The following is a 24,000-nucleotide window of genomic DNA, read 5'->3' as shown; positions in this document are numbered from 1 at the left end:
AGCAAAGAATTTCCAGTGCGAGATTTGCCTTCGAGTTTATTTCTTATACTTTCTTTCTAGAGTAACTGTTTTCCTAATGCTAGCTGTAAATGAAGGAGTTCATTACTTAAAATTGTCAAAGGTAAATTATCATGTCATTATTTCAAGTCATTATGGTGAAGGATCACCAGTCGATATGATATGTTGATGTTTTTATTTACATTGTGACAAAAACTAAATATGTGATTTATTTTTCAGTGCCTGAATATGGTCATATGGTAATCAAGAGCAAAGTGCCGAAAGATTCTTTATTAACACTGAAACACCTCAAGGAAATCTGCCAGTTAGATGACATCTTGCGATCACCTGCAGAATTTCTTCCAATCTGTGAAACTTCAACTCCTGGGCATTGCTGCCCATCCTGGTCTCTGCCTAATTATGTTGCTTTCCTCACCAACAAATCTTCATGTCACCATTTAACAGTAAGTGCAAGTGTTAATCAGAATTTTGTGAGACTGTAATCATGAATCAGTTTGGAGGTCATAAAGTCATATGTAAAGTATTATTTGGTGTCCATAAGTTTGCCTTTTGAGATTTGTGACAAAATTGTCTCTTATTAAAGCTTTTTTTAGATTACAAAAGTTCATGCCAAAGAAATACAAATGCTTTCATTTCTTAGGACATTTTATGATACATTTTTTGACCAGCCACCATTATCACCTTTGTAAATAAAGGTTCCCATGAAATTGTTTAACAACATATTGTACAGTTGTCTGAGGGATGGTAGATATACCCACATATTACTATATAGGATTTATGGACCTTAGAGTTTCTTTTAAAGTTTCACTGTTCCTACATAGAATTTTTAGCTAAATTTTTGACATTCTGACTAAGGCCTCATTATCCATAGCAAATTGGGACTTATCTGTCCACAGTTTAGTTTATTATTATAATTCCATGTAAATTAAAATTGTTTATCCTGAGGCATTACATTTAATCTGGAGATTTTTTGGTCTTCATGATTTCATTTGACGACAAAACTCATACCAGTGTTTCAGATTTCTATTTCAAATATGGATCCTCCCTGGTTTTCCATTTAATTGTGAGTTGAGAATTAATTTACTCAATGAATATTGTATTTAAATTTTTATTCCAGGAAAAAGATGTTCAAGATGTCCAGCACCTATTGCGGAAATGTGCTCGTCAGCTGAACCTAGAAGTTGAAGGAGGATGTAACGGTAGAATAGGATGCCAGAAGGTTCCTGAGGCTTGTTTACAGCATAGAGCAGTGTATACTGTGTTGCACTATCTTGTTGATGCTGCTTTTCTAAATCCAAAGGTATGATATAGTACATGGAAACTGGTAACTTATTCAAAAATTCCTTTGTATTGTTTGTGTAAAACAAGGCCTTGCTATTACTTGTAGAAATCATCCAGTTAAATGATGAAATTTTCTTTATGTAATAATACAGCAGTGTAGTTTTTATGCAGAATTCCACTGTAAATCAAAGACATTTTTGCCCACCCTGTTTACATCATATCTCATTAGGGAAATTTATTTGTAGTCACCTTCAAAAATAACACCAGGTTTTATATATTCAGAAAATTACTACCTGTTTTGTTATATATTATTTTTCGTAGATAGGAAGTCGAGTTTATAACGATAGTTTAGAATTGTAAGTCTGGACAAGGTTTTGATCCTCCAATTTTGGTGGTGGATTTTATTTTGGTTTTGAATATAGTACCCACACTTTAGGAATAATAAAGTAGGTATAAATTTTTGTAGAATGGTATAGCAACAAATTTAACAAACTAAGAAACTTGTACATAATATTGAAATGTTATCTAGTACTTATGGGGATAAAAGAAACCACAAGTTATGAGGAAATGTTATGTTGAATTATTAAGTAATTTACAATAATTCTAAGGCTAACTGTTGGAATTGTATAACCTAAAACATAGGTGAGATGTAATTATTAATTTTATTGAGGAATGCTTTTTTTTCCTTTTTTTTAAGCAACGTTAAATGAGCGTTTGAGATTGTTCATAGGTGAAGATATACCGAAGTAAGAAATTGCTATGTATCACTTAAATGATTTTCAAATAACAGAGAATGTCAGGTGTTCTTAGTGGTTTAATTCTTTTGTATATGCATATTCCCTTTAAGTGTACGTATTAGTCTGGGAACTACTGTTAATCTTATTTGAGGGTTGAAGGTTTTGCTCAGACTTGGGGTACACTGCACACACACAAGTCACAGATGCATGTTGGTTTTTTTTGTGTGCATGCGTTTTGATTTAATAAATTTCATGCATGTACACAGACATGAGAGATATCTTTCTTTTTTTCATTGTTTAAAGACAGTATTTGTAATTTTTTAAAGAAACCTTCATATGAGAAGTGCTAAAACTAGTGAATATATCCACTACAGAAATAAATTTGGGAAGTCAGGAGTTCTGCTATTTACACTAGGGGATTAGTTGCCTTGTAAATGTTTGAACTCTTAATAAAAACCTTACATATGATTTCGGTATATAGATGTATTGTTTTGTAAAACTAACATTTTTTTCTCTTTCATTAATTTACGTTTTGTTCATGAAACTTACCTGTCGATATATATATAGCTGTACTTCTGACGTCCGACAGAATTCAAAATTCGCGGCACACGTAGTGGGGCGGTCAGTGGTAGTACCCATTCCCGCCGCTGGGCGGGCGGATATCAGGAACCATTCCCATTTTCTATTCATATTTTTTCTGTCGCCGGTGCTGCAAACATCTGTTTACAGTACCTCCGTCTAGGATTTTTTCATTATCTCGCCTTAATATTATCTGGATTGACTTTTGGTATCGACTTCTGGATTGTTGGATTGGCACGCGTATAGTGGATTGGTTTTTGATTTTGGATTGGCTTTTTGCTGGATACATGATGTCTGGATCAAGTTCGGGAAGTTTCAGAGTGTGTGTGAGGAGTGAATGTAAGGTGAGGCTTCTTAAACCTTCAGTTGATCCTCACACAGTTTGTATGGATTGCAGGGGGCATGTTTGCGTGGTTGATGATCGGTGCAATGAATGTAAGGATTTGGATGATGATAAATGGAGGATGTATGAGACCTATCGACGTAAATTGGAGCGCGATAGAGTCAGGAGGTCTTCCTCCAAGGGCAGCTCTACTAAAGGTAAGGATAGTAACATTTCTCCTCCTCTAACACCAGTAGATTTTGTCCAACCTAATCCCTGTTTTGTTGCCTTCGGGCCCCAGTGCTGTTGTCTGGAAGAAGGTAACACCCCTTTCTCTGATTCTAGAGTCTATTCGTGCTCTCGAATCTAAGGTATTGGCCCTAGAAACCGGCCCTGTGAAAGTTTGTGTTAGTGCCCCTAGTGTTGTGGAGGGGGCGTCAGATCGGCCCCATAATGCCTCTAGGCCTAGACCTCTATCGGACTCCCAGGACTCAGGGAGTGGGTATGTCGAAAGCCGCAAGAGGGTTACGGGGGCTCCCCACCGATCTGGCGTCCCTTCAGCAGGCCTTGTTGCTAAATCCCAGGCTGCCAAGGAGCAGCGCACGAGCGCGTGTCCTGAAAGATTGCTTTTCGTCCCTCCGAAGCGTCCTCCCCGCGCAAGGGGTGGAGCGCTCGGAGAGAAACTCGCGTCCGTTGAAAAGGACCTTTCGCTTTGAGGACGCTTCACGTCCTATGTCTCCTCTTTCGTCAGAGGACGCTTTTGACGCCTTTCCTCCGCAGAACGAGAGGAAGGCTTTCTACCGATGAGGACGTTCGTTTCCACGCACAGGCGTGTTCACCTGAGAGGCAGATAGCTGTACCTGCTAGAAGGAAGGAGGCGTCCCCTCGCCCCTCGCCTTCTCGCAGTCTCAGTCCTGCCCCTTCTTTTGCTCCTTCGTCACCACGAAGGATATCCTTGTGTCCCTTCAAGGACCAGATTACGTCGCTGATGGCTCAGAGGACTTGCCCAGCAGCAGTCGAGCCTAAGCGTAGGAAGGACGTTCGGCTGCCCGTCAAGAGGACGAAGCGGCCTCATCTCTCTCGGCTCGCTCGTCTCTCTCTCCGCCTCCGGATCGTCAACGTTCTCGTTCTCCTAGCAGATCTTTTACTCTCTCAGGAGAGGACGCTCGTCAAGACGCTCGGCGTTCGAAGCAGGACGCTTTGCGCTCTCGGCAGGTAGCGGTTGAGGACGCTCGGCAGGGACGCCTCGGCGTTCTAGACAGGACGCTTTTGAGCTCTCTTCAAGACACTTTTAAGGACGCTCGCAGGACGCTCGGCGCGCGAAGCAGACGCTTCTAGTTATAGACAGGACGCCTTTGAGGACGCTCCGCAGGACGCTCGCCGTGTGAAGCAGGACACTTTTCGAGCGAAGCAGGACCGCTTTTGAGAATGCAGCAGGACTCTCTTGGCTAAGCAGGACGCTTTTGGCGCCGCTCGTCAGGAAGCTCGCGCTTCCTTTCGTAGAGACGTTTCTGTTAAGACAGTTCACGTGGCTTCTAAGGACGCTCCTCTTTCGCAAGTTGTCCGTACCTCTAAAGATCAACGTAAGGCCGCTTCCGTACCTGTAGCGGATACTTCCAACCAACGGAAGTCTTTGTTCAGGATTGAGACTGCGGGACGTACTCCCTCTCCTGATGGGCGTTCTCCAGTTCCTCTTAGGGAGGAAGGGGAACTTAGTAGTCCGGGGAGTTCCGTCGAAGAAGAACAGCCGGTAGCTTCAGCTGTCTCGGACTACAAGGTTCTTGTTAGGCTGTTACGTTCAGCCTTCGGGGAGAAGTTCCAGCCGACAGCCCCTAGGTCTCCTCCCTCTCAACTTTCGTCTTCCAAGACCGTAAAGACCCCTGAATTCGTCGAAATGAAGACATCGCTGTCGACCAAGAGGGCGTTTAAGAAACTTCAAGACTTTATGTCCAGAAGGAAGGATAGGGCAAGACCACTTTCGCCCATCCACCCTCTAGACTCGCCGGGAAAGGAGGAGTTTGGTATGAGACCAAGGAGGATGTGGGAGTAAAGGTCCCTTCGTCCGCTTTGGGTGACTTCTCCAGTTTAGTGGACGCCCAGAGGAGGTCTCTCTTAGCGTCTGCTAAGGTGTCCTGGACTCCGGTAGAGACTGACCACCACTTGAAGGGACTGCTTCGTACCCTTAATGTGTTTAATTTCCTAGATTGGTGTCTGGGAGTCTTGGACTTTCAGTCTAGGAGTGCCTGATTCTCTCAGTCTGGGGGGGACTGTCCAGCGTTTGTCATGTATGGACAAGGCCGTCAGGGATGGTTCGGAGAGCTAGTTTCGAATTTTGGAACTGCCTTCCTGAAGAAAAGAGCCCTGCTGTGCAATTTTACTGCTAAGTCGGTATCTCCCGCTCAGAAAGCGGAATTGCTCTTTGCGCCTCTTTCGGACCATCTCTTCCCCCAGGCTATGGTAAAGGATCTTGCACAGAGTTACAAGAAAAGGCGGACCCAGGACCTCTTGGTTCAGTCTTCAAGACGTCCAGCGGTTCCTTCCACTTCGACATTCAGCAAACCCCCGAAGAAAGTCAAACCCTTTCGCGGGGCACCCCCCTCGAGAGCAGCTCCTCGAGGGAGAGGGTTTTCGAGAGGAAGAGCTTCATTCAAACCCAAAACAGCAAATGAAGATCTCGTCTTCAGACACCAGTCGGGGCCAGACTGGAATTCTTTGCGGAGGCTTGGAGGCAGAGAGGGGCGGATCCTTGGACCCTCAAGATAGTAGAGCGGGGGTACAAGATCCCCTTTCTACATCCTCCTCCTTTGACATCAACTCCCAGAGACCTCTCTCCATCCTATCAGGGAGAGAAGAACAGTGTTCTTTTCGTCTATTAGACCAGATGGTCGAAAACAGAGCGTGGAACAAGTCTTGGACCTAGAGTCCACCGGGCTTCTACAACAGGATTTTCCTAGTGCCGAAGCAGTCGTCAGGTTGGCGCCCGGTCCTGGATGTGAGCAGGCTCAATCTTTTTGTAGAAAAGATAAAGTTCAAAATGGAGACGCCTCAGTCGGTGCTGGGAGCATTGAGACCTGGCGACTGGATGGTGTCTCTAGACCTGCAGGACGCGTACTTCCACGTCCCAGTCCACCCTCTTTCAGGAAGTACCTGAGATTCGTCTTGGACAACATGGGTTTTGGCAGTTCAGAGCCCTTTGTTTCGGTCTCAGCACGGCCCCGATGGTTTTTCACAATGATTATGAGGAATGTAGCGAAGTGGCTCCATTCGTCAGGAATCAGGATATCCCTCTACCTCGACGATTGGCTGATCAGAGCGTCGTCGAGGCAGAAGTGTCTGAAGGACCTTCAGTTTACGCTAGCCCTAGCAAAGTCTCTGGGTCTTTTGGTCAACACCGAAAAGTCGCATCTGACCCCGACACAGTCCATCGTGTATCTGGGGATTCAGATGGATTCAGTGGCTTTTCGGGCGTTTCCATCCCAGGAACGTCAGCGACTGGGGTTAGAGAAAGTCGCAGCCTTCCTAGAGAGAGAAGCTTGTTCGGTGAGGGAGTGGATGAGTCTGCTGGGCACTATTTCCTCGCTAGAAAGTTGTCTCGCTGGGAAGACTGCACCTCAGGCCTCTTCAATTTTTCCTTGCGGAAGAATGGACGTCGAAAGAGGACCTGAATGCGATCCTAAGGATCTCCAACGAAGTAAAGTACACTTAAGATGGTGGCTCGACATCAGAAGTTACGAGGGGGGCCTCTCCTTAAATCTTCTGAGCCCCGACCTAGTGTTGTTCTCAGACGCTTCCATTTCCGGTTGGGGAGCAACACATAGGGGGGGAAGAAGTGTCAGGCTCCTGGAGAGGGGAACAGGTAGCCTGGCACATCAATGTAAGGAACTGGCAGCGATATTCCTGTCGCTGCAGTTCTTCGAAGAAAGACTGTCAAGCAAGGTTGTTCAAGTCAACTCGGACAGTACCACAGCCCTTGCGTATCTAAAGAATCAGGGAGGGACTCGCTCCAGATCCCTTTTTCTCCTGGCGAAGGAAGTTCTGCTATGGGCAGACGCAAGGCGCATCAGATCCTGACAAGATTCGTGGCAGGGGTTCAGAATGTCAGGGCGGACCTTCTCAGCCGCCGAAATCGAGCATCTACCAACAGAATGGACCTTGCACCAGGAAGTCTGTCAACAGTTATGGAGATTGTGGGACGTCCTCTAGTAGACTGTTCGCTACATCAAGGACGAAGAGGCTTCCTCTGTATTGCTCCCGGTTCTGGACCCAGGGGCAATTGCAGTGGACGCGTTGCTCTGGAACTGGACAGACCTGGATCTTTACGCCTTTCCCCCATCAAGATCAATGGGGGACGTAATGAGGAAGTTCGCAGCGTCAGAAGGGACAAGGTTGACTCTGATTGCCCCAATGTGGCCAGCAAGAGAGTGGTTCACAGAGGTCATGACGTTCTTGTGGACTTCCCAAGAACGTTGCCCTGGAGGAGAGATCTACTCAGACAGCCTCATTTCAAAAGGTTTCACCAAAACCTCTCCGCTCTGGCCCTGACTGCGTTCAGACTATCGAAAAGTTGGCCAGAGCGAGAGGCTTTTCAAAGGCAGCTGCGAGAGCAATCGCTAATGCTCGAAGAGCCTCTTCAAGAGCTGTCTACCAGTCTAAGTGGTCCTCCTTCAGGGCATGGTGCAAGAATGAAGGAATTTCCTCTTCCACGACCTCTGTGGAATCAGATAGCAGATTCTTACTCTATCTAAGAAATGTGCAAAAATTGGCAGTTCCTACAATCAAGGGTTATAGGAGTATGTTGTCTGCCGTTTTTCGCCACAGAGGAATGGACCTCTCCGACAATAAGGATCTGCACGATCTCTTAAGGTCGTTCGAAACCACCAAAGTTCCACAAGCAAGACCGCCCTCATGGAATTTAGATGTGGTGTTGAAACATCTGATGCTGAAGTCCCTTTGAGCCTCTCCATGAAGCTTCTCTAAGGGACTTAACGAGAAAAACGCTTTTCCTAGCTTCTCTGGCAACGGCGAAGAGAGTTAGTGAAATCCAAGCGTTCAGTAGCCTAGTGGGTTTCAAGGGAGACAGCGCTGTCTGCTCGTTGAACCCTTCTTTCTTGGCTAAGAACGAGAACCCGTCTAATCCTTGGCCAAAGAGCTTTGAAATCAAAGAATATCGAGTCTCGTGGGTCAAGAACCAGAGAGAGCCCTGTGCCCTGTCAGGGCTCTCAAGTTCTATGTGAATAGGACTAGAGAGATAAGAGGTCCCTCAGGTAATCTCTGGTGCTCGGTGAAGAGACCAGATTTGCCGTTGTCGAAGAATGCTGTTGCTTTCTTCTTGAGGGACGTCATTAAAGAGGCTCATTCATCTTGCCAGAAGACTGATATGAGCCTCTTTAAAGTGAAAAGCTCACGAGGTCAGAGCCGTAGCTACCTCTCTTGCCTTCCAAAGGAACATGTCTATCAGAGATATTCTTGATAGCACCTTCTGGAGGAGCAATTCCGTATTCGCTCACATTACCCTCCGGGATTGTGAGAACGATTTACGAGAACTGTAGTTCTTTGGGACCTTACATTTCGGCAGACACAGTTTTGGGGCTGAAGGTAGCTCTCTCCCTATCCCTTAGCTTAGTTAGGTTAGTTTATTGTGTGAGGTTGATGGTGAGATATTCTGTGAAAATCTCCCATTCCATAGTGTTAAATATCAGGGGTTTTTTGGTTAGTTGGTCAGGTGTGGTGGTCGGTTGCTGTGTTACTGCCCATATGTTTGGCTAGATGGTCTTGTCGCATTGTGGTCACGTCCCCGTTGACAGAGCATCCAGAGAGCACAGCACTACAGGTCAAAACCTGGCTGGCAACTCTGATAAAGCATAAGCAGGCTTTAGGTGACAGTAATCACATAGCTTACTTTGCTATCAGGTAAGGAACCAATAAGTTAATCTTTTATTTTAATTTAAATTTCCTAAAAAATCCTAGTCTGTCTCTACCCACCATCCGAAGGTGTGATTCAGCTATATATATATCTGACAGTAAGTTTCATGAACAAAATGTTATTGTTATAATACAATTAAGTTTGTTCATACTTACCTGGCAGATATATATAATTAGAGTGCCCACCCTCCTCCCTCAGGAGACAAGGGCCATGAATAAATATGAATAGAAAATGGGAATGGTTCCTGATATCCGCGCCGCAGGCTGGGGTGGGAATGGGTACTACACCTGACCGCCCACTACGTGTGCCGCGAATTTTGAAATTCTGTCGACGTCAGAAGTACAGCTATATATATATCTGCCAGGTAAGTATGAACAAACTTAATTGTATTATAACAATAACATTTTAAAATTGAGGATTTTATGACCTGCTCTATAGTACTAAATCTTGTGCGAATTCCCTAGTATGGAATGCCTGTACAAAATAAGTAGTAGAAGTTAACCTTTCGAACGTAGTCCTGTTGATACTGATAGTACAATGAAGGAAAATGATGATTATGATGTAGAATTGTACTGTAGCACAGTAGTGGCACCATCACCCCCATTCCCTTGATGAAAGAAAGCACATTGTAGCTGTACTGCTGGTTACAGGTAGCTGACCCTGACAATCCTCAGCCATACAAGCTCACTGAGCCCCACCACAAACATCAGCGACAGCAGCTACAGCAGCGGCTCACCCTGACTGCTGTGTTTGTACCTGTGGCTCGTAGTTCCGCTGCACTTCCTTACTATGAGGCTCTGCGAGAGCTTGATCTCAGTGTAGGCAATGTAACTGTAGTTGCAATGGATTTGGGTATGTGTAGATTTCGTGATTTTATTGTTGCTATTTTCATGGATGCTGTAGCATCTTTAGTGGATTTACTTTTTTTTTTTTTTTAGATGATACAGCAAATTGTAGTTCAAAGTTTTGTGGTCATGTTTTGTGTTTACAGTGCTATACTAAATTCAGCTTTTTGTTTTTAGAACCAGTTTTATTTCACTCGCTTCAGTACTTTTTGCTGAGCTTGAACATAAACTTAATTAAGTAGGTAAATTGAAACGTAGATCTCCTCTTTCTTGATTATTAAATTATTCATAGCTATTACATAGCACACTAGAAATAAGTTTAATGAGAACACTTAAATTTTAGAAAAGTATAGTCCTTTTGTATACATGCTAGTCAAGATTGGGACTTTGTTACAGATGCCTTGATAGAGAATCTTTTTATTTATTAAAGTCATAGTTCATCTCTATAGATATCCAATCTTTCATCTTGTATGATTAATGACCATTGTCATCTGCCATAATTTTAGATAAATATTTTGTTAATCATAACAGTAGATAAAATGACTTACTTGGCATTTTACCAGTCATACACAGTATATTGGCTTTTCCAGCATTATATGTGTCATTTTCAAACTCTTTGATGACAGTGGCCTTGATCACAAGTGATGGAGTTGGTTTTCAATGAATCAATCAGCAGAATAAGTGAATGAATATCTGAAGTGATGTTTATATCAGACTGAAGAAGAATATTTTGGGATTTACTTGAATAATTAAGTTCCATCTTTATTTCTCTCATTAAAACCCAAATGGAAATTTATGAGTGTACAGTATATGCTAATTTTATACTGCTCCTCTTTTCCCTTGTATTTGCTGTGATGATTCTTCACAAAAATTTTATATACTTCAAGCTCATTGTTTAATGACAGCTAAGGAGTTTGATTTATGGGTCTTTTAGGTCATCATATTATAGGTGTATTTCCCAATTGCTTGAAACAAATGACGGTAATGGTGTACTCTGCAGTTCATTCAGAACCCACAAGAAGTTGAGAAGGGGGTGGATGATGAATGTAATAAGCTCGGCCAGAAAGGTACTTCTTGTTTTTAAACTTCGGCCAGCCTTATGCCAGCACAGGGCCTTACTATGTCCTCACACCTCACTCATATTTTTTTTACATTATGCAGCAACACCTCTTCCTCAGTAAATTACTGTCATAAAAGTCTTCCATTTCAATGTTTTCTTATATTCCCATCAGCCTTCAGTAACCAGTTCTCCAGTTAGTTTTCTTATACTGTAATATGTTTTACATATTATTCCAAATGGTCTTGGAACTGTAACATTTTTAATCTTTCTAAGGGTTTCCTTACCTCTTGAAGTGACTGACTCATTTCTCACTCAAACAATTCTGCCAAGTGATAATTATGTAAAGACTTAGATAAAATGTGCACTAGAATAATTTTCCAAGTGCATCATATGAGAACACATCTGTATCTGTTTGAAGTAATGTTCCAGAATCAAGCTCTGTGCATACTTCAAAATCATTCAGTGTGCTAGTTGGTCTCATTTATTGCAAAAGTTGCATGGAAGACCAAAGTTGTACAGTACTTAGTACCTATTGTTATCAAGAGTTTTGGGAATCAAGTGATGTTGCAATGCATGCAAAGGAGAATTGTTATTGTAAGTGGCATAACTAGACCACTGATTCTCATTTCCAGCTTCTTAAATGGCTGGCCCAAAGGATGTTTAAAACTGAGCTTAATGATGTTCTATTGAAGTTACTTAAAAATAGGTCAGAGAGATTATCTTGAAAATATTGTCCTCTTAATTATCATATATGTTGCATTCCTTCCTAAGAAAAGTACGGAAAGTTCAGTACATTATTTATATAAATTTGAAGTGATGTGACTGAAATGTAAACAATCATATGTCAAATAAAACCACATATAATTAATAAGCAAACTTTCCTAAGTTTTTTATTATCTCGAAATGCATAAATTTTTTAATATAGGCAAAATGTTGATTTTACAAGTTATTTTTTAAGAGTAAAGTTCAGTGTTAGTGTAGTTACTCTTTAGGCCTACACAATACAAGAAGAAGAAAAAGAACAAAAGGACAGGGCTACTTCTTACTGTAAATAAGGTTATAAAACTCAAGAAGAACAAAAGCTAAACAAAATTCAAAAGTTTGTCAGTAGAAGGATGGAAATAGACTACCAAGCTAATGTATTAAGAAAGTAGAGGCTTGATGTTAGTATGAATTTAATCTTTCAACATCGGCTAGCTTAAGCCGAAAATAGAGAGGAATGGCGAGCCATGATTGCCGACGTCCTTGGGCATATGGCACCTGATGATGATGATGATGATTACCATATAGTACTTTACTTTACCTTTAATGTACTATATGTTAATATTTAATGTCGTGGTTGTTTGTTTTTTATATAACACATTTTTTTTCTTAAGTTTATTCTGGTGAAAAGAATTCCATTTGAGTCAAGTCACAATTTCAGTGTCTTTTCCCTGTATTTGATGAAGTATATCAGTTTGCATGGAGAACAGATAATTACATACAATTTGAGCTGTGGAATTGAGTGAGAGTAGCTTAGAAGGTGTTTCATGTACAGTATAAAATTATTGTGTAATGTTACATGTACTGGTTACATCATAATAAATTACATGAAGTATGCGGTTAGTATGTTAGAGTGTGCTGGCTAATTTTAGTGTTAGATTAGACATGTTTTTCCCTTTCAGCAATAGGCAGTTTTTTTAAGAAATTAATACCTGTTAAGAGCAAGTTGAATGAGTGCCATAGGTTTATCAGACTTGGTGAGATTATCTAAGTCATTTAATTTAAAAGCTTTGCACTACTTACAGATTTCTGCTTATGCAAGGAATATACCTTTTCACTATACAGGTTTGAAGTATGCTCTGTTTGACAAGCTTTTATTGGCTGACTCGTTCCTTCTTGGCGTCGGTGGTGGGGTCGTGGTACTCCTAATGTGGTGTTACACTGGGTCTCTCTTCATCACCGTGGTCACCATCACAACAGTTATTTGTGCAATGATCATTGCCTACTTCATGTACATCTTCATATATGAAATCACTTTCTTTCCATACATGAATGTGTTAACTACTGTCATTGCTATAGGTGAGGATATAATTGTTGACAGTTTATTATTGATAGTCTGCACCTCATCTAAATTATACCACCTGTATGAAGCAGTGATTTTGAATGTAAATCAAGTCTTTTTCTTTTGTATTACTTTTACTCTTCATGATACATTTAGGCATGGAAACGCACTTTAGTAATTGTAGCTCCAAGAATTTTTCACGAAAAATGTTATCCTGTCTTTCATTGGATGTTAAATTTTTTTAAATCCTGCTGAACATATTATTTTATTAGCAGTTCATCAATTTCTTCTTTACTTTTAGGCATCGGAGCTGATGATACGTTTGTGTATTGCCGTGTATGGACCCTGGCCAAACAAGATAAAAATGCAGGAACAATGGCCAAACTAGTTGGAGACTCACTGCACCATGCGGCTGCTTCGATCATTGTCACATCTCTCACCACTGCTGCGGCCTTCTTTGCGTCTTGTGTCTCACATATCACTGCTATTCGTTGCTTTAGGTAGATCCCAAATTCCTAAATTCATATTCTGTAGAAAAACCAGTTTATTCAGATGCATCAATTGATTGTTTATTGATTGGTTATTGCATAGTTTAACCTGACCACAGAGACAAAAGTCTTTCTCTCATAAGACTGGTCTAAACTGAACTCTTTATGGGTAGAGAGTATTTTATTTTAAATAATATTAATACAGTAAATAAATAAGTTGATATGTTCTAAAATTCTAATAGTTCATCATAAGTGGCCTTTTTCTAAGACTTGCCATTTACTGTTAGTTGAATATTGATTTTTATTGTTAAAGCACAGTTTGCACCTGTCCCAAAATTGTGAGTGATCTCTTCATTATTTAATCCTGCATTAGAATTCTGTGTACTGTGTTAAAAAAGTATTCGAACTCCATGGGGATAATCTCTGTATTACAGCTGGAATCATTACAGAACTTGCAAGAAGGGATAAGGTGTAAATGACAGGTGAAACAGAAATAAAAGTTAAGAGAACTTATGTTTAAAGAATCACAATGAAAAGATTTTTAAGCAGAAAAAATCTTGAAACAGAATCCAGGAGGGGAGGTCTGTCAGTATGGCTGGCACATTTGTCTTGGGAATTAAATTTATATGCAGCTTTCCATTATAAAGAAAACTTTTAGTCAGCTCTCTAAAAACTTGACTTTACTTTTAACTTGTTGTTTATACATTATTCAGCCTAAGTTATGCTTCTGGATTCATTAAGCTGTCATGAAGGAATTATTTTTAACTGGAATGTTAAGGTTTGAAAAAAGGCAAAGTTAAAGAGTTTAGAATAGTAAAGAGCAAAAGGCAGATAGAAGTGCAGACCAGGGCTAAAAGATTGTGCAAAGAGCCTTTAGCACTGCTTTATTACTCTCTACACAGTGAGCCACACGAGAAACCCTGTAATTGTGGTGGGCTTGGTTGAAATAAAAAGTCATAGTCAGTCTTGTATCATCAAACAATATTTGAGACAGGTCCTGTAGAGGCTTCATTCTAGCTGCACAGTAGTGGAGTAGGGTGATCAGTGCCTCATTCCCCTTCCTTTGATTCCTTGCAGGGGCTGTTGCCATAATTCTTTACGTTTATACTATAATTCTCGAATGAAAAGGATTTATACATTTGAAATGTGGTTGAAATATCCAGACCTTTTGTGTTCAGTTTATATTTAAACCTTACCTCCCAAGGAAATTTTTGAAGTCTAGTGTATTCATTTTATGCATTATTCTTATTTAATAACAATGGAAATAAACAATTGTAAAATATTTGTCCAAGTACAGCAGGATAAAGAAATTTTTTTTGTCCTATTATTCCTCTTTTTGAAGAGTTGTTGTATCACTTTGCAAAGTCCATGGGTGCAATTATATGATGTTTTTGTGAAACATAGAAGATGTATACCTCCTTCAGATTCTATCCTGAACTTTTCATTTGGTTGAATATTTTGGGATTAATTTTGTTGTTGTTTATTCAAGTTTTTTATTTCTAAATGGTAATTATTTGAGGCCAGCCATGCAAGAGGTAATGATTTGTTAGTCTGGTTAAGCTAACTGTTAATCTTTCAAACGTAACTGTATACATGACAATGATTACATATTCTTAAAGTAGACATTGATCAAATTGTTTATGCAATCAAACAATTTTATGATTTTTAATCTATTATTTTATAATGAAATTAAAACTCTTTTATCTTTTATTTTTGAATGACTAAAACTTTTTATAAGGAAAATGCAGCACTGAAATATTTTTATTGTAGTTTTGTCAGAAAACTAACATCAGAATTTTCCCTTTCCAGTATTTTTGCAGGGACTGTTGTTTTAGCCAACCTGATGCTGATGTTGACATGGGTTCCTGCTTGTGTAGTTGTCGCAGAACGATGGGGAGCATCGACTTGCTGTCTGTGTGTTCCACCAGCACCTGTTTATGCTCCTCAACTTCCACCAAGATGCTCACTCGTCTGTGCACTTCCTCTGCGACTCTGCTACTTTTGTGCTGAAGCAGGAAGAGACTTTTTTGAGAAAATTCTACCACTGATCATTGTAAAACCCCGTTACTTTTGGATTTTGCTGTTTGGTGCCCTTGCAATTTGTAGTTCTCTCGTAGTATTTTATTACCCAGGATTAAAACTTCCAGATTCACAGGATTTTCAGTTGTTTTCTAGAGACCACTTCTTTGAACAGTATGACTTGGAGTACAAATACAAGTTCTGGTTTGAACGTAACCTTAGAAGTGATATTGTGAACCACCTACCTGTGCGAATTGTGTGGGGAATAAAGCCAGTCGATAACGGTGACTACCTAGATCCATCTTCAAAGGGAACCATAGTATTTGATGACAGCTTTGATGTCGCACACCCAGAATCTCAGGAATGGCTTTTGAACTTTTGTCGGGGTCTTCGAAATCAGACCTTTTACATGTCAACTCTTGGTCCACTGCTTCCAAATTGCTTCATTGAAACTTTCAAGACCTACATGGACAGGAAATGCATTGATCCTATAAAAGGTGTTAACCGAGCTCCATGCTGTGAAGAGTCTATTTTTCCCTACAGTGAGGAAGTCTTTGAGAAATGTATCCACAAGGGCATAAAGGCGCTGTATCAGACACCAAGGGAGTACTTCATTCCAGGTGTTGCTGGACCCAAATTCAGTAGAAGAACGGGGAAGGTTGCAGCTGTAGTTGTCGAATATGACAGTAATATACTGTGGTCTTTGTCATATGATGATATGCACCAGTTTTTTACTGAGGTGAGTTCTAAAATTCTTTTTACTGTAGACTTTAAGAAAAGTAATTTTTTTTCATAGAGTTCGGCTTTTGATGTATTCAGCAAACAATAGTCTTTCTCCGTGATGGATTTAAGAAAAAATCAACTTGAAGTTTTAAAGTTTTGTTCTGGTTAAATAAGTCAGAATACCTGTTTGCTTGGTAGAATAATTTTGCTGCATCTGTTTAAATGCCTCTTATTTGTTATGGGTGTTAACAACATTATCATGTATACAGTGATATTGTAGATTATCACATTACTTTTTTACCATTGCTGCTTGGTTTTCAAGGAAAGCTTAAAGAAATATGCACATACTGAATTTGTATTCACATTTGTATTAGCTGTGGTATTTTTTACCATAAATATTATCATCGTCACACTGGAAACTGACTGTCTGTTGACTGGAAACTCGCTAAATTGTGAGGCTGGAATTAGAAATGCAGTAGGGATTAGAAACAACTTAGAGGGGAAAGAGATCACTGGACTACTGATTAATAGGAGTAACCCATTATTAAAGCCCAAACACTTGTGATGTCTGTATGAGACTCCCACTTCTCTAAATAGTATACAAGAGAATGAATATTTTGAAATTAGATTTGAAAAGATTCTGTCTAAAAATGAGGACATAACAGAGAGATATGTTGTTCAGAGGCTACCAGGATTTCAAAGATTGAGGTGGTTTGGGAATGTGACTCAGAGATCAGGAGAGTTTGAGGATATGATGAGGAGTATTGGTAATATGTTAGAAAAATGCCAATCTTGAAAATGACAGGACAATAGCTGTGGTAAAGATCCATAACATCATGGAGATAGGGCATAGAAAAAGTTTAGATTACAGAAGAATTCAGGTAGAAAGTTCACAAGACAGAAGGAGAGAACTCATGAGACTTTTTAACCTTCCAAAGGAAAACCCTTAACAAGAAAACATTAATAATGATGAGGATTTATAAGGGTCAGTTAGCTATCTTATAAATTCATGAATTTGTAAAGGGCTTTGATCAGTTACTATAGAGTAATATTTACATATCTGGGTAAGTAGATACAAATCCCCATGTGAAATTTTTTAATTATCAACTATTCTATTTGCTCTGCAAAAAGTATTAAAAATGTGGTCAGTAATTTGGAATTTCTTACCCATGATTTAGTAACAATTTAATTCTTGTATTTGTTGCTATGCTTATTGAGTATTACTTCAGGTATTTATTACTATATTTATAGTATATACAGTGATAGTTAACATACATAATTGTGTTTCTGTTTAAATAAAGTAATCCAGATCCTTCCTTCAATCCCCATGAGACAAAAATTTGTTGGGCTGTGTCTTAAGTATGCTTCACTCTAAATGACATAAGAAAATCTCATATGTTTGTTGTAGGGTTATATTTACTATCAGAATCATAATTTTTTTTATTTCATTACGTAATTTGGTTTCTTGGGAATAACACAAAAGTTCATAGACAGTGAATACTGAAGAGCTAAATGAGTTGTCACCTTTGAATTTTAGAATTTGTTATTGCAAATTCCATTTCCTTTTAAGATCATGTCTTAATATTATATGCATGGATATTTCTTTATAGTTTCAAACTGTCCTTCTAATTGGAGAAGAAAAGCCTTATTGTAACCTGTGGATAATTGGCACATGAATTTTCATTTTCATTTCATTATTATAGTAATTGCTATGCATAAATGCATGTAATCTTCTTTATTTAATCAACCTTTACAAGCCACCATTACATTTGAGAAGGCAGTAATTAAGCACATTTTTTTCAAAAAGCTTAACATTTTATTGGTGGCTATTCTTCATATATTATTTTCGGTCATTCCTAAGGCATTTTAAAATCTAACCTATTACTTCTTCATTCTTTTAGGTGGACACTTGGGTGAGAGAGCAACTGAAAGATGCTCCCGACGGAATGAAAGGAGGTTGGTTCATTTCATACCTGACCTTCTTTGATGTTCAGAGATCACTGTCAATAGGAACAGGAGTAGCAGTTGCTGTGGCTGTGGGTGTGAGTCTGGCAGTATTGGTGGTAACAACCCTTAACATTGTTGTGAGTGTGTTAGCTGTAATAAGTGTAGGTGCTATCATATTGGTAACTTTAGCGGCACTGGTATTACTTGGGTGGCATTTGAATATTCTGGAGAGTGTTACAGTAAGTGTGGCCATTGGTTTAGCCGTAGACCTCACTCTTCACTATGGCGTTGCTTATCGGTTATCCCCAGAGGCTGAGCGTGATGCTGCTGTGTCTTGGGCAGTTGGTCGCCTTGGTAGTCCAGTTTTCATGGCTGCAGCCACCTCATTGGCTGCAGGTATTGCTATGTTACCAGCAAGAGTGTTAGCATATGTGCACATAGGCACTTTTCTTACAGTAATTACAGCTGCTTCTTATGTCTATAGTACCTTCTTCTACCTCCCTCTTTTACGTGTATTTGGTCCAGAATCTGGCTGTGGACAACTGTCTTATCCTCAGTTGACATGTAGTCAGTGTTGTTCTCAAGGTTCTCAGCCCCATGTTGACAAAACTGTGTACCACCAAGCTTTTATGAGCGAATCTACTCTCTCAACCTCAAGCACATCTTGTCCACCTCCTCAGACTCATCCATCATCAGATACACACGAACTTGAACCACTAACAGCAACAAGATTGGCTGGACGAGGTGGATCTCATAATCGCACCGTCCACAACCCTACACGTCATAAAGTTGGGCAAGCTCAACCTCAGCCATTACCAGATATTCCTCATAACCATGTTGCATCCCACATTGATGGAGTAGCTCCCCAAGGAGGTGCAGGTCGGGCGGCTCGCTCAGGCTCTCTGTCATCATCAGTGAGTGTCCGTGAGCAGGGAGCTTTTGTTCCTCGTAAAGTGTCATTACCATCCCCAGGGGGAGCAGTTAGTGAAGGAGGTGAGCCTTCACCTCGGCACAGTGTTGCTCCAGCATCTTCAGCTACCACAATATTGTATTCAGAACCGGACACAGATTCTGGACAGCCATCTCATCATCATCATGAAGGAAACATCACCCCGATATCTGTAACTCCGGAGAGTGGAACAATGGTTGTTGCTTAAGGCAATGAGGAACTAATGTGACATTCGGCTGTGAATATTTGTGTGTGTATATTCTCATATATGATGTTTGCTAAAGTGAAACCACAGAGTATTTGTAATTGTGATAACAATATACTGTATTGCTCATTACACCTATATTGGATGTACAGTATATATTTTGTCATGTGATGTGCTCCCTGCACTAGTCTTTTTTTTTTATTTTTTATTGGTAGCCGAGTTTCTTGTAAAATGCAATTATTGTACAGTATATTGCATCTTGAAAGGATTCAAAGATTTTAGAGTGGTAGTTCAAGTTTAATGTTTGGAGAGCTGTTAAAATTGTTTTGCAAGCGTGAAGGTTTTAATGCTTCTGTCGTTGTAGAATTTTCCCCAATTTAAGATGGAGTAATTCATAGAAAATGCAGCTGGGATACTGATTTTTATAGATATGGGGATCTTGTATTAAGATTGTGATAATTTTTATCCATACTCTGAGAGAAATACTTTTCATTTTCACCCCAAAGTTAATGATCTGCTAAGCAGTACATATCAGAAATATTCTGCAGTCATCCATTGACTATGGTCTTCCACATTTAATAAACAAACTTGTTTGACAGTGTTAGAGGACATTGGCAAAATACAATTTCATTTGGTTGTTATGTATTGCAGTTTTCATTTCTTAGGGTAAGTTTTGAAAGTTAGTTTTACCCATGTGGTGGTGCATTATGTTTACTTGAATAGTATAGCTAATTAGTACTGCAGGAAATTTTTTATTTTTCCAGATATGCTCTCTTTAATTTACTTTATTGTTGTTTTTAAATATGTTGTTTTTAATAGTTAGTATCATTCTGTTTTCATTTTCTTAATGAATTATTTTGTTAAGGTGTTGATAGTGAAAACTGTAGAAGTGTCTGTTTGTCAGTGCCATAGATTAATGGTACTAGTACACCATCCGCAGTGCCAAAAATAATCATTCTTGCAATAGGTTTCCGTCCTTTTCTTTTACCAAGTTATTAGATAATTTATTTTTGTGCATTCTAGCTTTTCATCATCATGATCATCTGGTAGCAGATAATGTTGAGTTGTACATTTGAAAGCAATGTCAATACATAGTTTTAACTTTTGTGGCTGAATTTTCTTCTAGGTTTATTAAGGAAACATTTTCCTTTATTGCTTAAATGCTCAGCAGTTCACTTTACTACTTTGCTGTTAATCAGTAGTTTATAAATGAAATAGTATTGGATTGGGTTTGTCTGCAGTTGTCTTAAATGGTTTTTAACAGCACAAGGAGGATCCTGTGACCTATGTGGTAATTTTAGCAAGTGGTGTTTGTGAGTGTTGTTAAATATCTAGAACACGTTACAGCCCTCAATATTTCACTTTATTTATGGTTAATGCATTTGTTATTTTTAGTAAGTCCGTTCAATTATGCACACATGGATGTCTGTAGGAGAACTGGAGTTGAAATGTTTATTTTTCACTTTTACTTAGTTTTTATTTCTTTTTAACATGAGTGTGGTTTACCTCAAGTGAAGGAGTACAACATTTTTTTCATTTAATGAAGAATTGAAGAGATGCATTTATAACAACACAAAGGAGTATTTAGAAGTTCTCACAAATCAAGGGCATATGTGTATGTTGCATAATACAGTAATGTTTTGGTGTATTACTATTCCTAAGTTAATGTAGTTTTTTAAGGTTGAACAAAATGGACATGAATGTTAAAACGAAAGCACTCTTGGTTCCTTTCATTAACTGTGAGTCACCTAATAAAAAAAAAAGGAGTTGGGTATGATAATTGAAAAAGGTTACAATTTAAGAATTATGTGTAGTATTTTGATGTTTGGATCAAATCTTTTGTTAATGCTATTTAGTTTTGTACATTTCTAGAGTGTTATGCACATGTAATCAAGGTATGAATATTTGTAAGAAGCTGCCATGTCTGCAGCTGATACTAGATCTTGGCCTGTGGACTGAAATACACAATGGAGATTGGAAGTTATTGCCATTTCTTTTCCACTTCAGTTTAAAGACAAAAATCAATTTCATCAGTTTAAAGACAAAAATCAATTTCATGCTGAGGAAGTGCCCTGTAATTTTTTTGTGGAGTTAATACTGCTTACACCTCCAAAGATTTAGGAGTTGCTTATGTAAGTTCGCATTTTGTAAGTCAGTGAAAAGTATACTGGCCTAAATTTTAATAGCTCATGTTCAGTTCAAATAACCACAGATGCAAAGTTGACAGGTATGAAGAGATTTATGTCTTTTATAGATCAGTTTTACCTGCAGTGTATTTAAACCTACAGTCATTTGAGATTTTTAATGATAGAGTTTACTATGTTACAGCCACTGGTATGCAGCTAGCAGATGATAAATTCAAAGTCCAAGCTGTAGTTTACGAAGTGTTTGTCTGTGGATGTGTTGATTTGAACATTTTTTTAACAGTTTTGATTGAAAAAGGCCAATTACAAATAGGTGAACTGATTAGTTTTTATTGCATGAGTGTAATATAGAACATTATTTATGTACAATATAAAATGTTGTGAACAGGGAAAAGATTTTATGCATGGGTAGGACTGGTAGGAACATTGTTGAGGTTGAAGTGCCTAGAGAAATGGTAATGTAATTGATTTATAGTATTAGTCATTGTGCAACTTTTCTATTTCAACTTGAACATGCTGGCAGGACCACAACAGCAGATCTTGAATATTAGTTGAATAGGTTAAAATGTAGTGTGAATATATTTATAATACAGTAAAAAGAATTATCATCAGAGTTCGCAAAGGTCATTGTTGAGTGAAAATTCTAACCATATGTTGTCAGTGTAATAATGTAAAAAAAATTCTTAAAAGGCAATTGTAGAGTGAAAGCTCATTCATATTATTGGAGTTAAAGGAATTTCAACATGAAAATTTGTACTTAATACAACTACAATGTGCTTTACAATCCAGCAAGGAAGTCACTTACTGTCTTTCACTGGAGACTTCTTTCCTTGTTAGATTACTGTCTTGTACTGGGAAAAAAATTTCTCTTCATAAATTTAAGGCCACAAGTAATTAGTAAATTCCTTAAGTACTCAATATTGATATATGTAGTTATGTTTTATTTTTTAGGTATAGATGTGATTTACATCACAGTGCAGTGTTCCAAGTTCACTTTTTTATTTTTTTATTAAGCATACCCATTTGTGTATGTTAGGGCATCAGCTTTATACCCTTTATAACAAAGCTGAAGATGTTAATGGAGAAATAAAGTGTTCTTTTTTTCTATTAGTTGAGTTTTTCTGTCCTTTTTACTATCATTTACAGACTTGGTTTTTCTTTTCTGTCTTTCTGTCTTTAGATTTTCAGCTGAAAACCCATGTGGACAGTCAGCCGAGTATAAACTCAAGGGGGCTACAAAGGGAAATCAGCTTGGAGAGAGAGACAAGTTATAGGAAAAAGTGGTAAATAAATACACATGAATAAAAGGGATTAGAAAGCGCCTCAGTGGCGTGGTTGGTGTGGTGTTGGCGTTCCACCTCGGTGGTCGCGAGTTCGATTCTCGGCCATTCCATTGAGGAGTGAGAGACGTGTATTTCTGGTGATAGAAGTTCACTCTCGACGTGGTTCGGAAGTCACGTAAAGCCATTGGTCCCGTTGCTGCATAACCACTGGTTCCATGCAACGTAAAAACACCATACAAATAAACAAACAAAGATTCCTCTACAGTTCTAGGCAAGAAATTCGTACTTGTAGCCAATTTAAAACTCGCAAATTAATTGAGTAGTATTAAACCTATACTAAAATACAACATTGTCTGCAGCAGCAGCAGCAGCCTGCCTAGTGTTGCAAGGAAAAACAGTTTGGTCAGACAAAGAAGAGTGCAGGCTGCAGGGGATCTTTGTGGTTGTAGTACATTGCTTTTTCTACATCTTGGCACCTCTCCACGGTAATGCACGGGTGTTGAATTAAACATTGCAGAATTAAAGTTTGTGAGACAGCTTTTAAGAAAGCAAATTCATAATTTCCAGTTCAAGTAGAAATAATCAAACTTTGTGTTGAACAAATTTATGGAATCTGAAAAATATAGCTTTGTAAAAATGTATTAGTTAAAATTTAGTCTACTAATATAGCGCCTCAGTGGCATAGTCAGTATGGTGTTGGTGTCCCACCTTGGTGGCCGCGAGTTCGATTCTCGGGCATTCCATTGAGGTGTGAGAGATGTGTATTTCTGGTGATAGAAGTTCACTCTCGACGTGGTTCGGAAGTCACGTAAAGCCGTTGGTCCCGTTGTGAATAACCGGTTACTGGTTCCATGCAACGTAAAAACACCATACAAGCAAGTAAGACAACTATACTCTGTTTTTTTCCATCTGTCCATCCGCCTGTGGTGTTTGCGCATGGTAACACTGCATCCCGGGCTTTAAATAATATCCTATTTCGAATCTTAACGGTGTAATTCGCATACAGTAAATTATTAAAACATTTTCAGTTGCAAATGCACACCCAGATATTCTTTTATTTACCTAAAACTTACACAAAGCGTAACTATTTAAAGCCTGGGACGCAGTGTTACCATGCGAAAACACCACAGGCGGATGGACAGATGGAAAAAAACAAGAGTATAGTTAGTTAATAGCAGATGTGCTTTGTTGTCAGCAGTTGCGAACAAGGAAAATTGAAAATACAGAAGGAATCAGGCTAATTGAAATAAACAAATCTGCAAACACACTGCAAATTAGGTAGGTTGTTTGAATTTTAAATGTTACACAGTCATGAGGATGGTAAAGTAATTCTTCCTGGATAGTATCTATACTCTGTTTTTTTTCCATCTGTCCACCCGCCTGTGGTGTTTGCGTATGGTAACACTGCGTCCCGGGCTTTAGATAGTTACGCT

General features: G+C 39.1%; 1 protein-coding gene across 7 annotated transcripts in view; it reads left to right on the top strand.

Moving 5' to 3' along the window:
* LOC135223509 (protein dispatched homolog 1-like) overlaps window positions 1-22,391 on the top strand; it is a 119,970-nt gene extending 97,579 nt beyond the window's left edge. For 6 of the 7 annotated variants that reach the window (XM_064261957.1, XM_064261954.1, XM_064261955.1 and 3 more), the window contains 7 exons: window positions 238-461; window positions 1,136-1,318; window positions 9,511-9,712; window positions 12,593-12,826; window positions 13,111-13,309; window positions 15,107-16,055; window positions 17,941-22,391. In XM_064261957.1, coding sequence (XP_064118027.1) covers window positions 238-461; window positions 1,136-1,318; window positions 9,511-9,712; window positions 12,593-12,826; window positions 13,111-13,309; window positions 15,107-16,055; window positions 17,941-19,143 — 3,194 coding nt within the window. In that variant the 3' untranslated portion in view covers window positions 19,144-22,391. The remainder of the gene's footprint in view (window positions 1-237; window positions 462-1,135; window positions 1,319-9,510; window positions 9,713-12,592; window positions 12,827-13,110; window positions 13,310-15,106; window positions 16,056-17,940) is intronic. The other variant, XM_064261959.1, reaches the window with a different exon arrangement.
* The last annotated feature ends 1,609 nt before the right edge of the window (window positions 22,392-24,000 follow it).

The sequence above is a fragment of the Macrobrachium nipponense genome, chromosome 10, assembly GCF_015104395.2.
Source record: "Macrobrachium nipponense isolate FS-2020 chromosome 10, ASM1510439v2, whole genome shotgun sequence".
Classification (NCBI taxonomy): domain Eukaryota; kingdom Metazoa; phylum Arthropoda; class Malacostraca; order Decapoda; family Palaemonidae; genus Macrobrachium; species Macrobrachium nipponense.
Note: the sequence above shows the minus strand (reverse complement) of the source record. Positions and strands in the feature narration are given on the sequence as shown.